At 44.0% G+C, this 22,091-nt stretch overlaps 1 protein-coding gene across 5 annotated transcripts in view; it reads left to right on the plus strand.

Annotated features, from left to right (window-relative positions):
• The window catches only part of diaph2 (diaphanous-related formin 2), a 759,144-nt gene that overhangs the window by 235,606 nt on the left and 501,447 nt on the right, over positions 1–22,091 (plus strand). For 4 of the 5 annotated variants that reach the window (XM_045717986.1, XM_045717985.1, XM_014199083.2 and 1 more), the window contains 5 exons: positions 1,796–1,914; positions 2,983–3,047; positions 6,375–6,479; positions 12,404–12,472; positions 16,680–16,994. In XM_045717986.1, the coding sequence (XP_045573942.1) occupies positions 1,796–1,914; positions 2,983–3,047; positions 6,375–6,479; positions 12,404–12,472; positions 16,680–16,994 (673 nt within the window). The remainder of the gene's footprint in view (positions 1–1,795; positions 1,915–2,982; positions 3,048–6,374; positions 6,480–12,403; positions 12,473–16,679; positions 16,995–22,091) is intronic. The other variant, XM_045717988.1, reaches the window with a different exon arrangement.

Here is a 22,091-nt window from a genome sequence, read left to right on the forward strand (position 1 = left end):
TCCCCAGTCCCCCGACCTCAGCCAAATTGAGATGGTTTGGGATGAGTTGGACCACAGAGTGAAGGAAAAGCAGCCAAAAAGTGCTCAGCATATGTGGGAACTCCTTCCAGACTGTTGGAAAAGCATTCCAGATGAAGCTGGTTGAGAGAATGCCAAGAGTGTGCAAAGCTGTCATCAAGCAAAAAGGTGGCTAGTTGAAGAATATCAAATATAAAATATATTTTGATTTGTTGAACACTTTTTTGGTTACTACATATTCTATGTGTGTTATTTTATAGTTTTGAGGTCTTCACTATTATTCAGTAGAAATAAAGAAAAACCCTTGAATAAGTAGGTGTTCTAAAACTTTTGACCAGTAGTGTACATGAGGACCGGTTGGCAAATGTGCCTACCCTCCTAACCCACAGTGTGTTTTAGAGGCTTCTTTCATAGCCATATGAAAGCCATATATTGGAGTGGTTTTTAGTTCCGGTTCTCCATTGATGGCGATTTTTTTGTTGTTGTCCAGGACTGTAGTGGGTTTAACGTATTCCCTGGAAACCTCCCCATATAGTTTACGGTAGTCATCATCATATATGCATGGATTGTATTTTTTGTTAAACATACAGCATTTTTATCAGCTGTCAGTTAGCACCACTTGAATTACTGTCTGTCACTCAGCACCACTTTAGTCACTGTCTGTCACTCAGCACCACTTTAATTGTTGTCTGTCACTCAGCACAACTTGAATTACTGGCTGTCACTCAGCACAACTTTAATTAAACAAACTCCAGGTACTTGTCAAATTAAGTGATTTGTGAAACTTTTGATACTTGGGAGAGTATATGTTTTTCTTATACACTGCATTCACATATTTTTTTGTGTCACACTAATCATTCCTTTCCATGCTGTACCATACTGCCCTGAGGAAGTAATCCTAATCAAATATGTTGGCATAGACATCATAAAGTACTGTACATTTGATATGAGTTGACAATAACTCCTCGTAACCTATAAAGATTCACGTTCATTCTGTTAATCCGGGATTTAACTAGCATTGACCAGGTGCAAATGATAACTGTACCGCTAGTGTGGATTTGAGCCGAGCGACAGTTCCTCAGAAACGGTCCCCATCATAAAAATTCAGCCTCCATGTGCTCAAGTGGGGGGTATTTCTGGTAGGAAAATTGTATTTCTGCTGGCACCATTCAAGGTCATGCTTGGAACATCATTATTTGTCGCTACGGGGCTCAGCTTAAGTTGACATTGTATTTGCTAAATGTCACTTGCAATTAAAGTTGATCATATAACTGGGGAAAGGTCACCCGCCAACTTGGGTGGCGCGAACAGGAGTCCCCGGCCGACTCAGACGCCGCCCGCCGCCACCCGAGACCCCATCGTTCTGTCACCCTCCCAAAACACGCAACATGTTCTCCATGCCATTGTGCTTTTAATTACACATATTACACTGATTAGATTTGCATTTCAGGTTTATGGGCACCCTTAATTGACAAAGATGATTACAAATTAGTGACGGCCGGCTGCGCTCCCCGTTTGTCACCTTGAATAGCCGCGAGTCACGCCGCTCCGAGTTCCACGTCACTGAGATTAATTTTAGTGATTTCACGATCGGCATAAAAGCATGTGATCAAATTTAATTCAGATTTCAAAAAAAATAATTGTATCTTTCATTCTGTGACCTCTAGCTTGGCTAAGGGGATATTTTGTGGGGAATTAGGGCTGTGTAAGTTTGTGTCATTCTCCTGTTCTTGATGTGCATGCTGACTCTGTTGTGTTCTGCTCACTGCTCTCCCAGGCCCCAGTACTACAAGGTCATAGAGGAATGTGTGTCTCAGGTGGTTCTCCATCGCAGCGGGATGGACCCAGACTTCGGATACAGAGAGAGACTGGATGTAGACTTCACCCACCTCATTGGTAGGTCTGCCAGAGCTCTGTCTTTCCTCTGACATTTAAAAGGGTGAATTTAGGACATGTAGGACACCATTATACACCTCCAAAACTGGTTGAAATGATGTCATTATTAACATATTTGAAAAAGTTTTTGGTTTCTGGTTAGAATTACATAATTTCAACCAGTTTTGCCTCCTAGGTCTCCCTAACCTACATACTGTACAATATAGCTTGAATCAGTATCTCTTTTTTTAATACTAGTCTTGTTATTCATATTTTGTCTCCTAATCGGTCTAAATCATCCTCAGATATATTTTTCTGTTGTACTGCAGACAGCAGGATGTGGGTGTTGCTAAAAATGGTGCAATATCCCTCTCATTATTATCTATCCCCATTTCCCCCTGAGAGCCTTCCCAGAAAAACCTGCAGCCCCTTGACATGTATAGGAAAAGGTAGTCTAATTACGAATAAATAATGCATTACCTGTTAGGTGTGACTGTGGCACATCATGTCTCATCATAAGCACATGGAGGTTTCACAGTGTCTTCACTCTGCCGAGGACATTCATCAGCAGAGTTTCTTGAATTCTAGAGGAAACAAGGTCTATTTGCCCCAAATTAGAAATGCAGTCATTCATTTCCTTCAAGTAGAGACAAATTAATGAAATAACTAAGTGTTTTTATTTTTATATTTTTGTTCTTCTGTTAGTGTCACTAACAGTTATGTGGCATCGTGCCGACAAAGTCTCATTAAAAGTTTCCAAGCCCATCCGTGATTTTCTTACATTTTTATATCACTGTGCTGTAATGAGTTGAAAACAAATGTTTCGGGGCTTGGTTTTTAAACATTGGCAAACCTGCCGAACAGAATACAAATCTCCTGGGGGATATGTCAAGAAAAGAATGAGCCGACAAGTGCCTTTCCCCCCTTTCTTCACTCATTCCCTCTGTCTCTCTGATGTAATATTCCTTTTAGGGTTGATCTGGAATCTTAAGTAGGATGTTAACAATGTACAGTGTAATTGAGAGAATCAAAGTCACTTCGTAGGTTCTTACTGTCGTTGCTGCTGTCTGCCCTCTTTTTTTCTTACAGATCAGTGCGTGGATAAAGCCAAAGTGGATGAGAGCGAACTGAAGGCTGCTGAGTTCTCCAAAAAGGTGAGGTATAGTGCATCATTCCCCTCAACTCCATTGGTATGCCACCACCACGCCCCCCCCCCCCCGCCCCCCCCCAGAGCTCCTGGTCCAGCTATCGATTCTGGGCCCTGATCAATAGCTGGTGAAAGAGTTCAACAAACTCTCTCTTTAAAGTAAAAGCTATAGTGTTGAGGAAAGATTGGACTAGCCTAACTCCTGAAGCTTTTATCTACTTTCTAACTGGATGGAGTAGCCTACTTTATTCTGCATCCACACTGATCTTCAAACAGAGGAATAAAGTGTATGAAGTGTATTTTTCCTATGTAATGATAGACAGTACAATCAATTTACACAATATATTTGTGACCGACCGCCTAATATTTGTGACTGACCACCTAATCTGGTGCAGGTCATGTTGTTCGCATTACTGTCTCTGGTACTTACTGTCTCTGACCACCTAATCTGGTGCAGGTCATGTTGTTCGCATTACTGTCTCTGGTACTTACTGTCTCTGACCACCTAATCTGGTGCAGGTCATGTTGTTCGCATTACTGTCTCTGGTACTTACTGTCTCTGACCACCTAATCTGGTGCAGGTCATGTTGTTCGCATTACTGTCTCTGGTACTTACTGTCTCTGACCACCTAATCTGGTGCAGGTCATGTTGTTCACATTACTGTCTCTGGTACTTACTGTCTCTGACCACCTAATCTGGTGCAGGTCATGTTGTTCACATTACTGTCTCTGGTACTTACTGTCTCTGACCACCTAATCTGGTGCAGGTCATGTTGTTCGCATTACTGTCTCTGGTCCTTACTGTCTCTGACCACCTAATCTGGTGCAGGTCATGTTGTTCGCATTACTGTCTCTGGTACTTACTGTCTCTGACCACCTAATCTGGTGCAGGTCATGTTGTTCACATTACTGTCTCTGGTCCTTACTGTCTCTGACCACCTAATCTGGTGCAGGTCATGTTGTTCGCATTACTGTCTCTGGTACTTACTGTCTCTGACCACCTAATCTGGTGCAGGTCATGTTGTTCACATTACTGTCTCTGGTACTTACTGTCTCTGACCACCTAATCTGGTGCAGGTCATGTTGTTCGCATTACTGTCTCTGGTACTTACTGTCTCTGACCACCTAATCTGGTGCAGGTCATGTTGTTCGCATTACTGTCTCTGGTACTTACTGTCTCTGACCACCTAATCTGGTGCAGGTCATGTTGTTCACATTACTGTCTCTGGTACTTACTGTCTCTGACCACCTAATCTGGTGCAGGTCATGTTGTTCACATTACTGTCTCTGGTACTTACTGTCTCTGACCACCTAATCTGGTGCAGGTCATGTTGTTCACATTACTGTCTCTGGTCCTTACTGTCTCTGACCACCTAATCTGGTGCAGGTCATGTTGTTCACATTACTGTCTCTGGTCCTTACTGTCTCTGACCACCTAATCTGGTGCAGGTCATGTTGTTCACATTACTGTCTCTGGTACTTACTGTCTCTGACCACCTAATCTGGTGCAGGTCATGTTGTTCACATTACTGTCTCTGGTACTTACTGTCTCTGACCACCTAATCTGGTGCAGGTCATGTTGTTCGCATTACTGTCTCTGGTACTTACTGTCTCTGACCACCTAATCTGGTGCAGGTCATGTTGTTCACATTACTGTCTCTGGTCCTTACTGTCTCTGACCACCTAATCTGGTGCAGGTCATGTTGTTCACATTACTGTCTCTGGTAAACACACTATATCAAATCAAATCTACGTTTATTTGTCACATGCGCAGTATACAGAAGGAGTAAATAGTACAGTGAAATGGTTTCATAGTAGCAATATCAAAAACAAAGTGTCCAGATCAAAATATTGTATAAATTATTATTAGATGATGCTTACCTGACATACTTGTCTAAATTGATCATCTGGCAAAGTGGAGTCTTTGTTTAGACATGCAGCTAACTAGCTAAACAATGAACCGGCAAAATCCCAACTCATACTACTACCAATACAAACATTGTCATTGCTGGAGTATGAATCTGCAGGTAGCTAAAAGGCCAACTAGGTTCAATGTTAGCTAGTTAACATTAGGCTATAACTAGCAATGCAAATGGATTTCTGATTCAAATAATATTATTACACAGATCATACCCATAACGTTAGCTAGCAAGCCAGCTGGCGAACAGTACGCTTTCACTTGCAATGAAAATTAGAAACATATAATATCTGAAAATGTACATATATATATGGATAAATGCTTTACGGCAGACTAGAACCATTTAACTTCGTTATGTTTGTAACTACATCTTGTTTGGCCAGCGTTGAGTTAAGTCACTACGGGTCCCACTGACCGTGGCGTGTGCAGAAAGTAGGCCATCACTTTTTCCAACTGATCTGTTAATAGCACCTGCTAAATTCGAGGCATCAATCTTGCTGAGAAAAGTAGCAAAACTTTTAGTTCTTGATGGCTAACATATCTTTAAAAAACAGTGCGGTAGAAAGGACTGTCAACACATACTGAACAGCTCACGTTATAGACAGAACCATGCTCCTGTACATGGCAGACCAATCCAAACTCATCTCCCGGCATGTCCAGCCCATCCATAATCTCAGCCAATCATGACTAGCGGGAAGGTTTCTGACTTTTTCCGTGGATCAACCAACAAGGCTTGTAATTTAACGATTTCATTCATATTTACGGATGGAATATAAGTTTATTTAAACACATGAAAGTTCACATATTCCAGAATACATTTCTGCCAAAAAGACACATTTTGATTGATTTTTTTTAAACGTACATTCAAATGCCTCTCCTGTTTAGTAGTGACGCGCAACATTTCCTGAAACGAGTCACATTTTTTTATTACACCACCAGTACTGTGAGTCACTGGTACTTCCAGCAGAATCCCCCAGAAGTGTTTTGGTGCATTAAAGACATGGTTCTCTAGTTTGAACCAGTCTCTAAAGGCATGGTACTGTATCACCACGCTGCATATGCCCCCACAGTCCCCCCACACCCCTGTCTCTGTGTGTGGGACATCAGAGGCGTCCTGGGTGTGAGTGGAATGAGAGCAGTGTCCCCCCCCTGCGGCTTCAGTGAAAACATTGTCCTGACACAGGTTGCTTTCCCACAAAGGTTAGATCCGTCACCAACACATGAAAGCCAGACCCAAACCACAGCCAGTTGCCGACAGGGTAGAGGCCACCAAAGGCCTATGAATAGAGGTGGGAGATGGGGCCAAGTGCGTGCGAGACAGTGTGTGTCGGTGTGTGTTGATGTGCCCTGCAGTTGGCCATTCACTTGAGACACCCTGGTCCTGACCAGAGTGTGTGTTGTGTTGAATTGTTGCAGTTCGATGAAGAGTTCAGCGCCCGGCAGGAGGCCCAGGCCGAGTCCCAGAAGAAAGAGGAGAAAATCAAAGAGCTGGAAGGGCAGATCTGCAATCTGAAGACCCAGGTAAGGACCAGAGGAGACGTGAGGAGCATACACACCCATTACTCCAGACTGCAGTCTGAAGCCACAAGCTCTCCATAGAGGTCTTATACAGTGTCTTGTACGTCCATGTGTTCACAAATACATACAGTCTGCACCACAGGTTTTACCGAAATACATAGTCTCTACCACTGGAAACCGAACCTCATTGCTTCGTTTAATGTTCAAAACAGTATTGAGGAAGGCATAAGAAAAAAAGGATTGGGGCAAGCAGCAAACATTAATCACATCATATTTCCAGTGGCAAGAAAAATTGTGTGAACCCTTTGGAAATACCTGAATTTCTGTGTAAATTGGTCCTAAAATTTGATCTGATCTTCATCTAGGTCACAACAATAGACAAAAACCGTCTGCTTAAACTGATAACATACAAACAATTATATATTTTCATGTCTTTATTGAACACACCGTGTAAACATTCACAGTGCAGGGTGGGAAAAGTATGTGAACCCTTGGATTTAATAAGTCCCTCCTTTGGCAATAATAACCTCAACCAAATGTTTTCTGTAGTTGCGGATCAGTCCTGCACAACGGTCAGGAGGAATTTTGGACCATACCACTTTTCAAAACTGTTTCAGTTCAGCAATATTATTGGGATCTCTGGTGTGAACTGCTCTCTTGAGGTCATGCCACAGCATCTCAATCGAGTTGAAGTCAGGACTGACTGGGCCACTCTGACTGACCACTACTTCTGTGTTTTGGGTCATTGTCCTGTTGCATCACCCAACTTCTGTTGAGTTTCAATTGGCAGACAGATAGCCTAACATTCTCCTGCAAAATGTCTTGTTGAACTTGGGAATTCATTTTTCCGTCGATGATAGCAAGCTGTCCAGGCCCTGAGGTAGCAAAGCAGCCCCAAACCATGATGTACCCTCCACCATACTTTACAGTTGGGAGGAGGTTTTGTTGTTGGTGTGCTGTGCCTTTTTTTCTCCACACATAGAGTTGTGTGTTCCTTGCAAACAATTTAACAGTAGTTTCATCTGTGCACAGAATATTTTGCCAGTAGTGCTGTGGAAGGTGCACTTTTGCAAACTTCAGACGTGCAGCAATGTTTTTATTGGACAGCAGTGGCTTCTTCCGTGGTGTCCTCCCATGAACACTATTCTTGTTTAGTGTTTTACGTAGCGTAGACTCGTCAACAGAGATGTTAGTATGTTCCAGAGATTTCTGTAAGTCTTTAGCTGACACTCTAGGATTATTCTTAAGCTCATTGAGCATTCTGCGCTGTGCTCTTGCAGTCATCTTTGCAGGACGGCCACTCCTAGGGAGAGTAGCAACAGTGCTGAACTTTCTCCATTTATAGACAACTTGTCTTACCGTGGACTGATGAACATGAAGGCTTTTAGAGATACTTTTGTAACCCTTTCCAGCTTTATGCAAGTCAACAATTCTTAATCGTAGGTCTTCTGAGATCTCTTTTGTTCGAGGCATGGTTCACATCAGTCAATGCTTCTTGTGAATAGCAAACTCAAATTTTGCAGGGCAAGGCAGCTCTAACCAACATTTCCAATCTTGTCTCATTGATTGGACTCCAGGTTAGCTGACTCCTGACTCCACTTAGCTTTTGGAGAAGTTGTTAGCCTAGGGGTTCACTTACTTTTTCCAACCTACACTGTGAATGTTTAAATTATGTATTCAATATAGAAAATAAAAATAAAATGTGTGTGTTATTAGTTTAAGCACACTGTGTTTGTCTATTGCTGTGACTTAGATGACGATCAGATCAAATTTGATGACCAATTTATGCAGAAATCCAGGTAATTCCAAAAGGTTCACATACTTTTTCTTGCCACTGTAGTTGTTTCTCCAAAGCATGTTGGTCCAAGTTGACCTTTTACTGCAGTGAGCTGAATCAGGGTCACACGAGTGTTTCTTCGTAGTCTTAAACAAATCCACTTTGAAACTAAAGTATACACCTCACACACAATGTTATGGGCTTAAAAAAGACAACACCTGTACCATGTCAGATATAGAGTTGAAATTAATTCAATGTTGAGTTTGCATTACACTATTACACTTTATATACATTTCAGAAGACTGAAATATAAAAAAAACGTTTGACAGAGAAACACCAGCTTTTCGGCTTTCAAAAACCCCAATCACGGATGCCAGGCTGTAAGTGGGTATTTTCCAGCCATACGGGAGCGTTTGATTCAATAAAGGGTTCATCTCCTTTTTAAGATGTCGGATTTGATATTGACTGAATTGCTCCATGGCAGCCTGTTCCATGCAATTGTATTATCACAGAGATGGATTTCATTTCTTCTCTGGCCTTGGCATCCCCATCTTTTCCCAGACAAAACCCCTCAAACCTAAGCACAGAAAATGACTGCTATTTCCTCCTTAACCCAATTTGAAACACTTCAGTGTTGCCTTGGGACAAAAGGGCAGTTTGCTTCCCTGCTTACTGAATGTAATATAAGCCAGTGCTGAAAGATGGTATGGCATCCAGTAGCCAAGATTGTTTTCCTCCCAAACTAAATTCTGTGGCAGTTGCAAATGTCCGCGCTCCCCATCCCTTTTCCGCACCTGCACATTTAGCTCTGTACTGCGTCGCCGGGACTTTTTCCAAAGACAAGTTGCTGTCATTAAGGTCCCTGGCAGCCTCAGTGATCATTTATTCTCAGTATTAGCGCGCGGCGTGAGGCTTGGTCCTCTTCCTGTCTAGACGGAGGCAACTTATTTTTCTTTCTTCCCCGATTGCACTTAATTTGTGTGCAGTCCTCACTCCCCCACTTCATCTGCCTGAGTGCCATGTCGCCACTCATTACCTTCTCTCTCGGCCAAACTCGTTCATCATTCACTCATTGCCCCAACGATTGCCCGCCCGCTGCATGCACATATTCATGAGGCTAACATGGTGGCCGGGTCCCGTCCGCACCTCAATCATCCTCTCTTTTTCTCTGGTCTCTATATTTCTGCTTTTTTCTCTCTCTCTCTCTTACTGCCGTGTCTTCTCTCTCTATCTGCTTTGTCTTCTCTCTCTCTCTATATATATATATATCTGCCTTGTCTTCTCTCTCTATCTGCCTTGTCTTCTCTCTCTCTATCTGCTTTGTCTTCTCTCTTTCTCTCTCTGCTTTGTCTTCTCTCTTTCTCTCTGCTTTGTCTTCTCTCTCTCTGCTTTGTCTTCTCTCTCCCTCTATCTGCTTTGTCTTCTCTCTCTCTCTCTGCTTTGCCCTCTCTCTTTCATTGCACGAGGCAGTGTCACCCTCTGCTTACCTGCTTTCCCTGAGTGCTCCTTTTTAAGCACTGTTTTTCCAGGCTTTTCCCCCTCCCCCTTACAGGCCCCCGGTCTTTTGAAGCCAGTCTGTTTGTGGTGCATTAACAGGTAGTGTAGCGGAGTGAAGCCCCCGAGAGTCAGCTCCTTCTCTTCCTGCCGTCTCTGAACGCGCCTTCAAAGGCTGCTGGAGCTTTGCACATCAACAGACATCTGCCTCAGCAGGGAAACATCTAATGCGCTTGGCGAGAGCTCCCATGAATATGGCTGCAAGTTCTTCAAGTAACATCCAGGGGGTGTGTTGGTCTAAAAAGGGGTTCAATGTAAACATGTATGTTGTCACGTGCTGCATGGCAGGAATGCGCTCGTGGTCAAATTGGTGCCTTTATGAAATGTGTGTGTGTAGTATAAGGTGATTTTTCAAAGGTTGTCTTCTATTACTTTCACACTGGAGGCACAGAGAAATCCTGGTACCTTTTGAGTAGGATCTTCCTCACTAGGAACACTCTTACTAAGAACAGACATGCGTCATCAATTTGATCTCTTTGGGCATACTGTAGGAGATGTGCCATAGCTCTCACAATTTCCGCCACTTCATGACACAGATTATTTTGTTTATCTGGCAACACGTTATCAGGAGGTACACGTTTTGCAATCACAGCAATATTTAGGTTGCGGTGCTGAAGCCTTGAAATGGAGCACATAAATGGAAATGTAGGCGCTAACAAGATACTCCGTTTTAATAAGACAATTATTTGAATTCTAAAGTGTATCCACCTTGAAAACAAAGTTTCTAGTCAACCTGTTTTAAAAGGGTTGAAACTGCAACAGATGAACACAGTGTTGTACTAAGCCATTATCTTCCGGAGTGCAGCACCTCTAAATCCATGCGAAGACACTACACTCAGATTGTTCATCAAAGCAGCTGTGGTGGTGCATCTGTCATTTTATTGAATATGAATGAAGTGGGATCTCTGTTCACATCTCGTCGACAGAGCTCTTCGTGGAAATAAAAGCACACGTCTCTCTGTCTCCTAGCCCCTGCTACTTCACCTTGTCTGTGAACCGACGGATTTAATGAGAGCCTGTCTCAGGGAGCTTCCACCTTTTGATGTGTCTGTTTGATTATCCCCGCGATCCGATCGAGCACAGGTTTCGCCTGTAAACATCGACAAAACGCAACGAAAACACATCAAATGGAACTAATCCACCTCCCACCCCTGCCAACCCCTACGAACCCACCTCAGCTCAGAGATAACGGGGGAGGCGTTCGTAGAATTGGATGAGGGTGAGATGAATCATTTTCAGGTGCGGTAGATACCTTGGACCTACTCTGTGCCATGCCATTAATGGGCTTTAACAACCTGGAGGTCATGTAGCTGTACCAGCATGGCCAGGAATGAGGTTGGAAGGTATAGCGGATCACTCTCTCCTATCTGGCTCTGCCAGTCTACCTGCAGACCTCTCTCATTCCCAGACTGGACTGAGCTTGTAATGAAGGCAACAGGCCTCTCGATACTACCACCACTGCCATGTGTTCGCAGTGGTTGCCAAGTAATTCACCGTCAAATGTAGCACGTGTTTGACATGCATGTTTCTCTGGCTGTTATTAACCTTAAAACATGTGTTTACGTCAATACCTTCAATACCTTAGGTTTAATACATGAGCGTATTGTACTTGTGTAATGTACTTGAGTTCCATCAATCGCAGCTTTGAGTCTAAGATATGCTTGAGGGGTTAAAGTTCCGTGCCATCCACTTATCCTGTGGTTACAGTTTTTAAAATAGAGGCCTTGAACTCTCCATAGTCCATAGTTAAGGATGGAGTGTAAAAGAAAATGTTCCCCATTCACCTTAAGATTGCACTTTACAACCACGTTCTAAACTCTGGTGAAATGGAAGTCCTTATTCATTTTCCTTTAGGAAAGTTTCCATCTCCTTTTCCATTACACATGTTCAATATTTAATACTCCTCAGTCCACAGTAAGGCTGTTCTGTAGGAACGACTCCATATAAATATGTTTCACTACGCAGTTGAGTTTGTACCCATCTACGCAACGGCTGTTATTAAGACGTTAGAATGTGACGAGGTCATATAGAGTGAAATATCAAAGCGACAACAAAATCTTTAGGATAAAATCAATGCCTGTCATATATATCTGAGAGGGGAAAGTAGGGAATGCGATTTGCTAGAACATATTAGAACGTAGCGTTCCAAAGGGGACCATTGAATGGGTTTTGAGGATACAAAAACAAATGTCATCCACTGTGTGAACATATGGATGGCTGTTTCATCTAGGCTCTGTAGATTACTAAATTAGGTTATTTTCCATCTAATACAAAATACACTTTTAAATGCTGAAAATGACTTTGCTTGTTTGAGGATATGAAATAAATGTGATCCTGGTATTCTATGTGACAGGTAGTACTAATTTATCTATATTAATTTCATCATAACCATGTTTTAACTGGGAATTTCTCTGTCACTTACTCCTCTGCTTCACATGTCTGTGCCTGGTGTTGGCCTGTGCTCTCTGTTAACAAAAGTACTGGTGTTCCTCTTGTCTGTCTAGCTAACCACCCTCTCTGTGTGCCTCTCTGTTGCTCTTTGTATATGTGTGTATGTCTGGGTGTCTGTTGTGTGTTTGTGTGTCCGTCTGTCCAGTTAGCTAGCGAGGCAAACAAGCTCAAAGAGGCTCAGAAAGTCATCAGTGAAGCTGAGTGCCAGGTGCAGGTGGGTGATACCGTGCCCCTCCCTTCCCTTTCATTCTTCTGGCATGGTTGACCGGTATTGACTGCACATTGAGAAACCTAATCTTGAATTAAAAACTTTGCATATGATTGATTTTCAATAATTGTGCAATGATCTACATTATATTCCTCATAATCTGTTAATAGTGCCACACTCTTGGTCTGTAATTGGAGAATGCAATGAAGTTTGATTTCCTTGCATCATACTAAACAAACGATGAGTAATAATCTGTGAGATTTATATAAAAAATTGATTTCACCTTTATTTAACTAGGCAAGTCAGTTAAGAACATTCTTATTTACAATGACGGCCTAACCCTGACGACACTGGGCCAATTGTGCACCGCCCTATGGGACTCCCAATCACGGCCGGTTGTGATACAGCTTGGAATCGAACCAGGTCTGTAGTGACGCCTCTAGCACTGAGATGCAGTGCCTTAGAGTGGCTTCCGAGTGGTGCAGCGGTCTAAGACAGAAACATCTGGGGCGGCAGGTAGCCTAGTGGTTAGAGCGTTGGACTAGTACCGAAAGGTTGCAAGATCGAGTCCCCAAGCTGACAAGGTAAAAATCTGTCGTTCTGCCCCTGAACAAGGCCGTTAACCCACTGTTTCTAGGCCGTCATTGAAAATAAGAATTTGTTCTTAACTGACTTGCCTAGTTAAGTAAAGGTTAAAATAATCTCCAATTAACTATTCCATAGAAGATAATCAAATGTGGACATGTTTGACTGTTGTGATGTAATTCTCCCCAATAAACACCTTATGACTGAATCTCTGCTTTGCTCATTAGAGCCGAGATTGGGAGAAGGTTTAATTGCGTAATAGTCCAAGTTAATTACCCACCCGTCTGACCTTCCCCCCCGTCGAGGTCTAGAAGCTGTGGACCCCTCAATGAACGGGTTAGATTTCAAATCACTCCATACTCCTACACTAATCAGCGCTCCAGATGAGGATGGCCTAGCACGAGGGCTAGCTGCCAAGAAGCCATTTGGAGGCTCATCTCTCTCTTGCTCCCAGCTAATGGTGGTCAGTGGTCAGGCTGGAGCTGCCAAGACCCGGCCAAAGCACAGCACCATTGGTCTGTAAACAGCCTTTTAAAATGATGTTTGAACCAAAACAACTATGTTGCTATAGGGAGAAGGTGCTTGAAAATGCTTGCTGCTATGATTGGAGGATGTAGGAAAGGAAAGGTACTCCAGTGATTTACCTGTGGGAGAAGGTAGAACCCTCCAGGGCGCTGTCGAACGCAGGGTTGATTAGCCTTCCATAGACGAGGCTGGAGGGCCTGCAGCACGGCGGGACGAGAGAGAAAGGGAGGGAAAATAAGAGAGCAGGAGCAGCAGGAGCTATAATAGGCTCAGAGGGCCCCTGAATGTGGAAAAGACAGCACTCTAATTTAGCAGCTAATTTGCTTCCATTCTTTCATATTAATCTTAAAAGAGAAAATGGGCCACGACGGGCTCGGAGATTGACAGACGTATAATCATTGTAACGGGAGCGCTCCCGTCGAGGGGTTTTGGAGGCGGCCTGTTTCAAACGCTCCTCACCACTTTTTAAATGTTCTACCTGATAGACATTCCACGGCTGGCATTGTGTAATCAAGCACTCTGTAATACCTTCAAAAATTTGACCGGACGCACATTACCCACATAATCCAATGAGTGGGGGAGCACGTTTTCGGGAAATGAAAAACTTGTTTTCGGTCAATGTGGTGGGAATGTTGCTGGGCATACTTTTGAAAAGAAAGACTGTTGTCATCTTCTAATCAAACCAGGTCAAATCCTATCTGTGCCATGGGCGGTCTAATTGCCCCATTTGCATATGTTTTGTCTCTAAACAGCCCCCCCCGCCCCCCCGCCTGTCTCCCCCACCTTTATCAATGATTATAAATACCTGTTTGTGCTGTAGAGCTGTATGATAGGGCAGACTTGTCAAGGGACTGGCTGGTTTGTGTCTTATCGGTAATGGGTTTAATTTTGCCCGTCTACCGCCTAATAGCCTTCCTTTGTGAGCTCCATCTTGTCGACTTCAACATTGCTTATCTAGATGTCTAACAGTGGCCAGACAATCCCCTGGCTTCTCCCCAATGGTTATGTGTCGGCTGAACATGCACTGTGCACACACACGTCAATAGGGAATGAATGTACTGGTATGTGAGGATTTGATACAATTCATTATCTACCCACCGAACCCTCCTGCAATAGATAGTGTTGGCATAGCATTAGCATGCCATTAGTTTCCTCATTACCAATTCAGGTTCAGGTGGCTCTATTCATCTCATACGCTTCATCTATTAGCCAACTGCAGAAGCAATTGTCATGGTAATCAGCACCAACAATTCAGGCTTGTCTATATTGGAGTCTGATTAAATGAAACACATCATATGTATAAGAACAGGGGGAATTATTTTTCCATAAATAGACAATACAAATGTTCTCTACTTTAATTCATATTCACAATGACTTCAAAATCACAGAAGTCTCCAAAAATATGGACTTTCTTTTTCTTCTTTGTGGAACACTTTACATAGTGTTGATATGCAGCATTCATAAATCATAAAGCCTTAATATGCATGACATAAAAAGTCATAATGCCCTGCATATTTTTATATACCCTTTAAGGGTGACCTCTGAAGGGTGTTTATTGGATTCTGAATGGTGTATATAAAGGTGTATACACGCACCCTCTGAACTGAACAGCGATTGCATGTACACAGTGCTTCATCCTGACACGTATAGCCACAGATATACTCAGCATGTCAGAGATCTCTCCAGAGTACTTCTAATGGGAAAGGTGACATACCTCCCTGCAATATTGTTCTGCTGCCTATTAGGTTCTTGTTTATGTAACTACATATTTAATGTGTCTGGTAGACTGTCTCAGGGAACTGAGCGACCCACTTTCCCCAGTGTGAGGTGGAGCGGAGCTGGTTAGGACTCCTGAGTGTTGGCCTCTGGCTGGCTGATAGGGTACTGATAAAATGACTCCTCTGAGTGTTGGCATCTGACTGGCTGATAGGGTACTGATATAATGACTCCTTTGAGTGTTGGTCTCTGGCTGGCTGATAGGGTACTGATATAATGACTCCTCTGATTGTTTGCCTCTGGCTGGCTGATAGGGTACTGATATAATGACTCCTTTGAGTGTTGGTCTCTGGCTGGCTGATAGGGTACTGATATAATGACTCCTCTGATTGTTTGCCTCTGGCTGGCTGATAGGGTACTGATATAATGACTCCTCTGAGTGTTTGCCTCTGGCTGGCTGATAGGGTACTGATATAATGACTCCTCTGAGTATTGGTCTCTGGCTGGCTGATAGGGTACTGATATAATGACTCCTCTGAGTGTTGGCCTCTGGCTGGCTGATAGGGTACTGATATAATGACTCCTCTGAGTGTTGGCCTCTGGCTGGCTGATAGGGTACTGATATAATGACTCCTCTGAGTGTTGGTCTCTGGCTGGCTGATAGGGTACTGATGGAATGACTCCTATGTGCTTACCAGCAAATGGATAGTGTAATGACCGTCTTCAGTCCCTAACAAGGACATCACCCAGGTCCATTAGCCAGACTAGTGTAATGACCGTCTTCAGTCCCTAACAAGGACATCACCCAGGTCCATTAGCCAGACTAGTGTAATGACCGTCTTCAGTCCCTAACAATGACATCACCCAGGTCCATTAGCCAGACTAGTGTAATGACCGTCTTCAGTCCCTAACAATGACATCACACACGTCCATTAGCCAGACTAGTATATTGACCATATTCAGTCCCTAACAATGACATCACACACGTCCATTAGCCAGACTAGTGTAATGACCGTCTTCAGTCCCTAACAGAGACATCACCCAGGTCCATTAGCCAGACTAGTGTAATGACCGTCTTCAGTCCCTAACAATGACATCACACACGTCCATTAGCCAGACTAGTATATTGACCATATTCAGTCCCTAACAATGACATCACACACGTCCATTAGCCAGACTAGTATATTGACCATATTCAGTCCCTAACAGAGACATCACCCAGGTCCATTAGCCAGACTAGTGTATTGGTGGTAAAGCTCTGGCCTCCAGGTCCCCGGCCTACAAATGACAAGGATGACATGATTTGCAGGGCAGACGGGGATGACATGAGTCCAGGGATGACAGGGGAATGTGTCCCATCATTAATATTGATCTCCCATCCTTGCAGATTGCAGCCGGACCAGCGGCGGCCGGGACAGGAGTCCCACCTCCAGCCCTACCGGGGGGACTGGCACCCCCTCCTCCGCCGCCTCCTGGCATGGCCAGCATGCCCCCTCCGCCCCCGCCACCTCCAGGCGTAGGGCCACCCCCACCACCCCCTCCCCCCGGTTGTGGACCCCCACCTCCCCCGCCCTTCCCCGGGGCTCCAGGTATCCCTCCGCCTCCTATGATGGCCATACCTGTCATCAAGCTGCCTTATGGACTGGTGGCCAAGAAGACCTACAAGCCTGAGGTCGTCATGAAGAGGATCAACTGGTCCAAGGTACAGTAGAGACAGATGAAGCTGTACTAACCGAGAGAGTGCACCCTATTCGACACTACCGTCGGTCTATTCAGGCAAGCGTTCAGTCACAGGGCACGCATCTCTGCACTCTGCACTCTGCACAAGAAATCCTCACGTAAACAGTTTCCGCCGCTCGAGTGTACTTGCATTCACACACACTCTTAGCGTAATTGAATACAGACAATGTGTTAAATACGATTTCAACTGGGGCCGTTCTCTTCATATGGGCTTTATTCTACTCCCAGTTAATTTATCTATCGCCCGAGGGATTCTGGGAGTTGCAAGCGGCATTCATTTAGTGTTGTTTTGCATATGCTTATGTGTGACCTTGCTATTTAATCTTCAATTATTGACAACAGCCAAAAGGAAATGGTAGTCTCTCGCTCGCACTGTGAAACCCTGTTGAAATCAAGCTGAATCGCATTATCGGTAATTGCGTAAATGGATGCAAGTCATATAGCAAGGTTGCACGTCTAATAAGAGACAAAGTTCATTGAAATGTATTTATTATAATGTTTTTCTCATTTATCTTCTTTTCACTGTAAGAAAATGAGTGAGTTTGCATTCATGAGTGCGCCACTTTGCACATCCGTCTCCTTCCCGGCATGGCAATGACAATGTACGTCTGCATTAACCTTGCCTCCGCAGGCACTTCGGTTGGGAGATGCAAATTAAATGGCTAGATGGCACTCAAAGGCCTTCCGCACCAGAGTCATCCGTCTTCTCTGTTAGGACCAGAGTCTTCTGTCTTCTCTGTTAGGACCAGAGTCATCCGTCTTCTCTGTTAGGACCAGAGTCATCCGTCTTCTATGTTAGGACCAGAGTCATCCGTCTTCTCTGTTAGGACCAGAGTCATCCGTCTTCTCTGTTTGGGCCAGAGTCATCCGTCTTCTCTGTCTGGGCCAGAGTCAGACGTCTTCACTGTCTGGGCCAGAGTCATCCGTCTTCTCTGTCTGGGCCAGAGTCATCCGTCTTCTCTGTCTGGGCCAGAGTCATCCGTCTTCTCTGTCTGGGCCAGAGTCATCCGTCTTCTCTGTCTGGGCCAGAGTCATCCGTCTTTTCTGTCTGGGCCAGAGTCATCCGTCTTCTCTGTCGGGGCCAGAGTCATCCGTCTTCTCTGTCGGGGCCAGAGTCATCCGTCTTCTCTGTCGGGGCCAGAGTCATCCGTCTTCTCTGTCGGGGCCAGAGTCATCCGTCTTCTCTGTCTGGGCCGGAGTCATCCGTCTTCTCTGTCTGGGCCGGAGTCATCCGTCTTCTCTGTCTGGGCCGGAGTCATCCGTCTTCTCTGTCTGGGCCGGAGTCATCCGTCTTCTCTGTCTGGGCCGGAGTCATCCGTCTTCTCTGTCTGGGCCGGAGTCATCCGTCTTCTCTGTCTGGGCCAGAGTCATCCGTCTTCTCTGTCTGGGCCAGAGTCATCCGTCTTCTCTGTCTGGGCCAGAGTCATCCGTCTTCTCTGTCTGGGCCAGAGTCATCCGTCTTCTCTGTCTGGGCCAGAGTCATCCGTCTTCTCTGTCTGGGCCAGAGTCATCCGTCTTCTCTGTCTGGGCCAGAGTCATCCGTCTTCTCTGTCTGGGCCAGAGTCATCCGTAACTACTAGTTTGCTGTAGCTACATATGAACACACATTTATTAGTAGCTTGATGCATATAGGAGAAGGCCTTATCTTTCGACTGATTCAAAAGCAGGCAGGGACAACCTGTAATTACATGTGAGGTTGTACTCCTTCACCGAAGAAGACTGGTCTTAATTTGATCACCCTGTTGTAGTAGAACCTTCCTGCAATGCAGGACATTTAAAAATTGTAGTGTGTTTGAGGTTTAAAAAAGGCTTCTGAAGTTTGTAATTTCCATTTAGAAATGTCAGACTTGATTTATCAACCCCTACAAAAATGTCCATTAATTATAATCCACTAAAGAATTCACATTTCCTGTTGCTGCAGGATTGTTTTCCTGCTGTAGTAAACTGGCTCAAATTAAGATCCTACATCTGTAGAGATGGGAGGGAGTGGAGAGATAGAGTGAGGTTAGAATGGAGATTGAGTGTTTGTGTCCAACTTTTGCTTTTTAAAAACACCAACAGGAGACCTTTGTCTCTGATAGTAAAAGCAGCCGGCAGCAATAAAGGGAAAGTTGTCCAACTGAATGTATTCAACTGAAATGTGTCTTCTGAATTTAACCCAACCCCTCTGAATCAGAGAGGTGCGGGGGGCTGCCATAATCGACATCCACATCTTCGGCGCCCTGGGAACAGTGGGTTAACTGCCTTGCTCAGGGGCAGAACGACAGATTTTTACCTTGTCAGCTCGGGGATTCGATTCAGCAACCTTCCGGTTACTAGCCCAACACTCTAACCGCTAGCCTACCTGCTGCCCCTAAAGTGAGGAAGGAGTTATTCCCTGTTTTCTTTTTTTAAGCATGTAATACATTTCTCAAGCAGCGCCGATGGAGATTGTTGCCTGGAGGTGCTGTAATTTTTCTTACAGTGAGAACACCTTACCATTGGTGAACCACACGTTTACGGCAAAGTAAATGATTGCTCAGGCTGTGTCTTATGGCGGTTTGCAGCAGCAGTGACATGTCCCTAACCCCAACCCTCGCCTCTAGTCTACCACTTAACTGGAGCCTCTTTACAACACTATACTACACTTAATGAGAATATCACAATCTCCCTGGTGGTCCCGTGTGGCTCAGTTGGTAGAGCATGGTGTTTGCAACACCAGGGTTGTGGGTTCGATTCCCACGGGGGACCAGTACAGAAAAAAAGATATAATAATGTATGAAATGTACGCATTCACTACTGTAAGTCGCTCTGGATAAGAGCGTCCGCTAAATAATGTAAATGTAAAATGTAATGAATCCATTTTAGGAGGGTGCTCATTTGAGCAGGTTGTGTAAAGAGGCCCAAAAAAAGACTACATATGTGTCTCCCACAACCAGTGGGCAGGCTTGAATTGGCGAACTACCTCACACACTCAGGTGGGGCACTAGTTAAATTAGACAGCATCAGCTGCTGCTGAGGGGATCCGTCGATACGGTGCTGGAGCTACAATTCGTTTTGAGACTGGTGAGGAGGAGGCATGGAGGGCGGGCTGCCGCAGTGGGGTAAAGCAGTGATTTGGGACATGCTGCTGTATAAATGGAGTGGAGAGAGGGAGTGCCAGAAGCTGTGGGTTAGAGTCAGTAACTGTCATCTACTGTAAGACACGGTTAAGCAGAGGGGGCGTCTAGATTTGTCTCGTCCCTGCTGTGTTTGACGTGCTCTACATCATTTGGAAGCATTTGTCCATTAGAAACAATCCCGTATTTTCATCTAAAAGTGATTGATTTGAAAGGAATTGAAGCATTTGAACCGCTCTTGGAGTTCCACACTGTTATTTTCAGCACAGTATCCATTTGTTTTTGGGGGGTGGACCGGGAAACCCTACTGTAGAGGAGGAGGGATGTACTTTTGGCCCTTTTGAAAAAACATCACAACAAATTATTGTGTGAGATGCAAATACTCTCAAGTTTCCCACTTTATTATTTTTAGGCGCGTTAGAGTATTTTGTGGATTGTTACAAATTCGAATGAAAGTGAACATTTCTATTGTAGCACTACTAAGTAAAATAGGGGAAAATAAGAAACAATTAGAAAAATGCTTGTCATTGAATCTCTCGTACAACCGTAATTATCGCACAATTGTAAACGTATTTAGCTGTAATCACGCAACCAGACTGTTTTCCAGTGTAAGGCTGATCATTTCTTCTAGCAGGGTGAAATTGTAATATTTAGACTTCACATTCTGTTACCCCCGATATGCAAGACTTGAGATGAACAATGCAATTATCTCCAAACCAGTCAATTTGGTTTACAAACGATGCAGAATTATAATTATCCTTTCAGAATGACGCAACTGTAATTTTATAAATTAGCACTCTCGCATAGACAAGAAAATAATGAGAAAGAAACAAAATGACCTCAGAGACCCCTCCCCCTTTGTCAATATAAGCAGTAAGTGTATGACCAGCCAATCCATGAAATGCAGAGCCGATCTCTTCCTGAACTCCTATGCCACTCAACTCTAATCTCCTTCTCATGTGCTGGTTGGGTTCAATAGGCTATCCATAGAGGAGTTCAGAGGGGCACTTCATTCATCCTTCATCCGTGGTTGAACTTTGCATTCACAGCAGGTTACCTTGTCAAGGGCCATCAAACTTTCAAGTAACCGCTCTAGCATGGCATGAGTTACCTCAATCTTCCAGAGAGTAGGAGTGTCGCGGCCAATGAACATTGTCTCCTGTCACAGGAGCCAATGAGTGTAAGTTAAGTATGCAAGTGATTAAAAATGAAACAGCCTTGATCCAAACTGTATGCTTACTACAATGACAATATGTGTCCATCAGTTTCAGGGATTAATCATAATGTTTACATCTAAGGCTGCGTTTACAACAACAGACCCATTCTGATCTTTTGCACAATTAATGGTCAGAATTGGAATGCCTGTGTAAACATAGTCTAAGAACCTAGTAGTCTAAGAGTTTTCATTTTTGCCATGGAAAAAATATTGCAATACTGGTATCGTCACAGCCTTAATGTCCAACCCTCTGCAGTTCCTTGATTTCCGTGGTGCTTCCTTTACTACCACATCCAATGGATATTTGTGAGGGCTTCCTTTTTGAATATGACTTCTGTAATAAGTATACACATGATACTGTACACTGTTGTTTGCAGAGCAGAGCCACAGCGTCAGAAGCTGATGTGAATTAGCTACAGTAGGGCTGCGGTAGGACCCCTCCATAGTGATCAAAATAAGACGGCGAGGGGCAAGAGAAGAGAGGCCCACAGCTACTAGTCTCCCATCAGACCATCACCACAACAGCCCTCACACATAAAACAAAACTGATTTAACATGTCTTTGGTACATAATTGGTCTAGCCTATACTCCTCAATTAAACAAATTCTAGTAATCACCATTGAGTGTGGACTGTATTATTATGCATACTGGATGGACTGGTTACCTTATGCTACTCTCCAAAATGTCTGTCCACGAGTTTGAGAGAACGTATAGCCCTAGGTGATAATGTTGGTTCATTGACTGT

Source organism: Salmo salar, chromosome ssa05 (assembly GCF_905237065.1).
Source record: "Salmo salar chromosome ssa05, Ssal_v3.1, whole genome shotgun sequence".
NCBI lineage: Eukaryota > Metazoa > Chordata > Actinopteri > Salmoniformes > Salmonidae > Salmo > Salmo salar.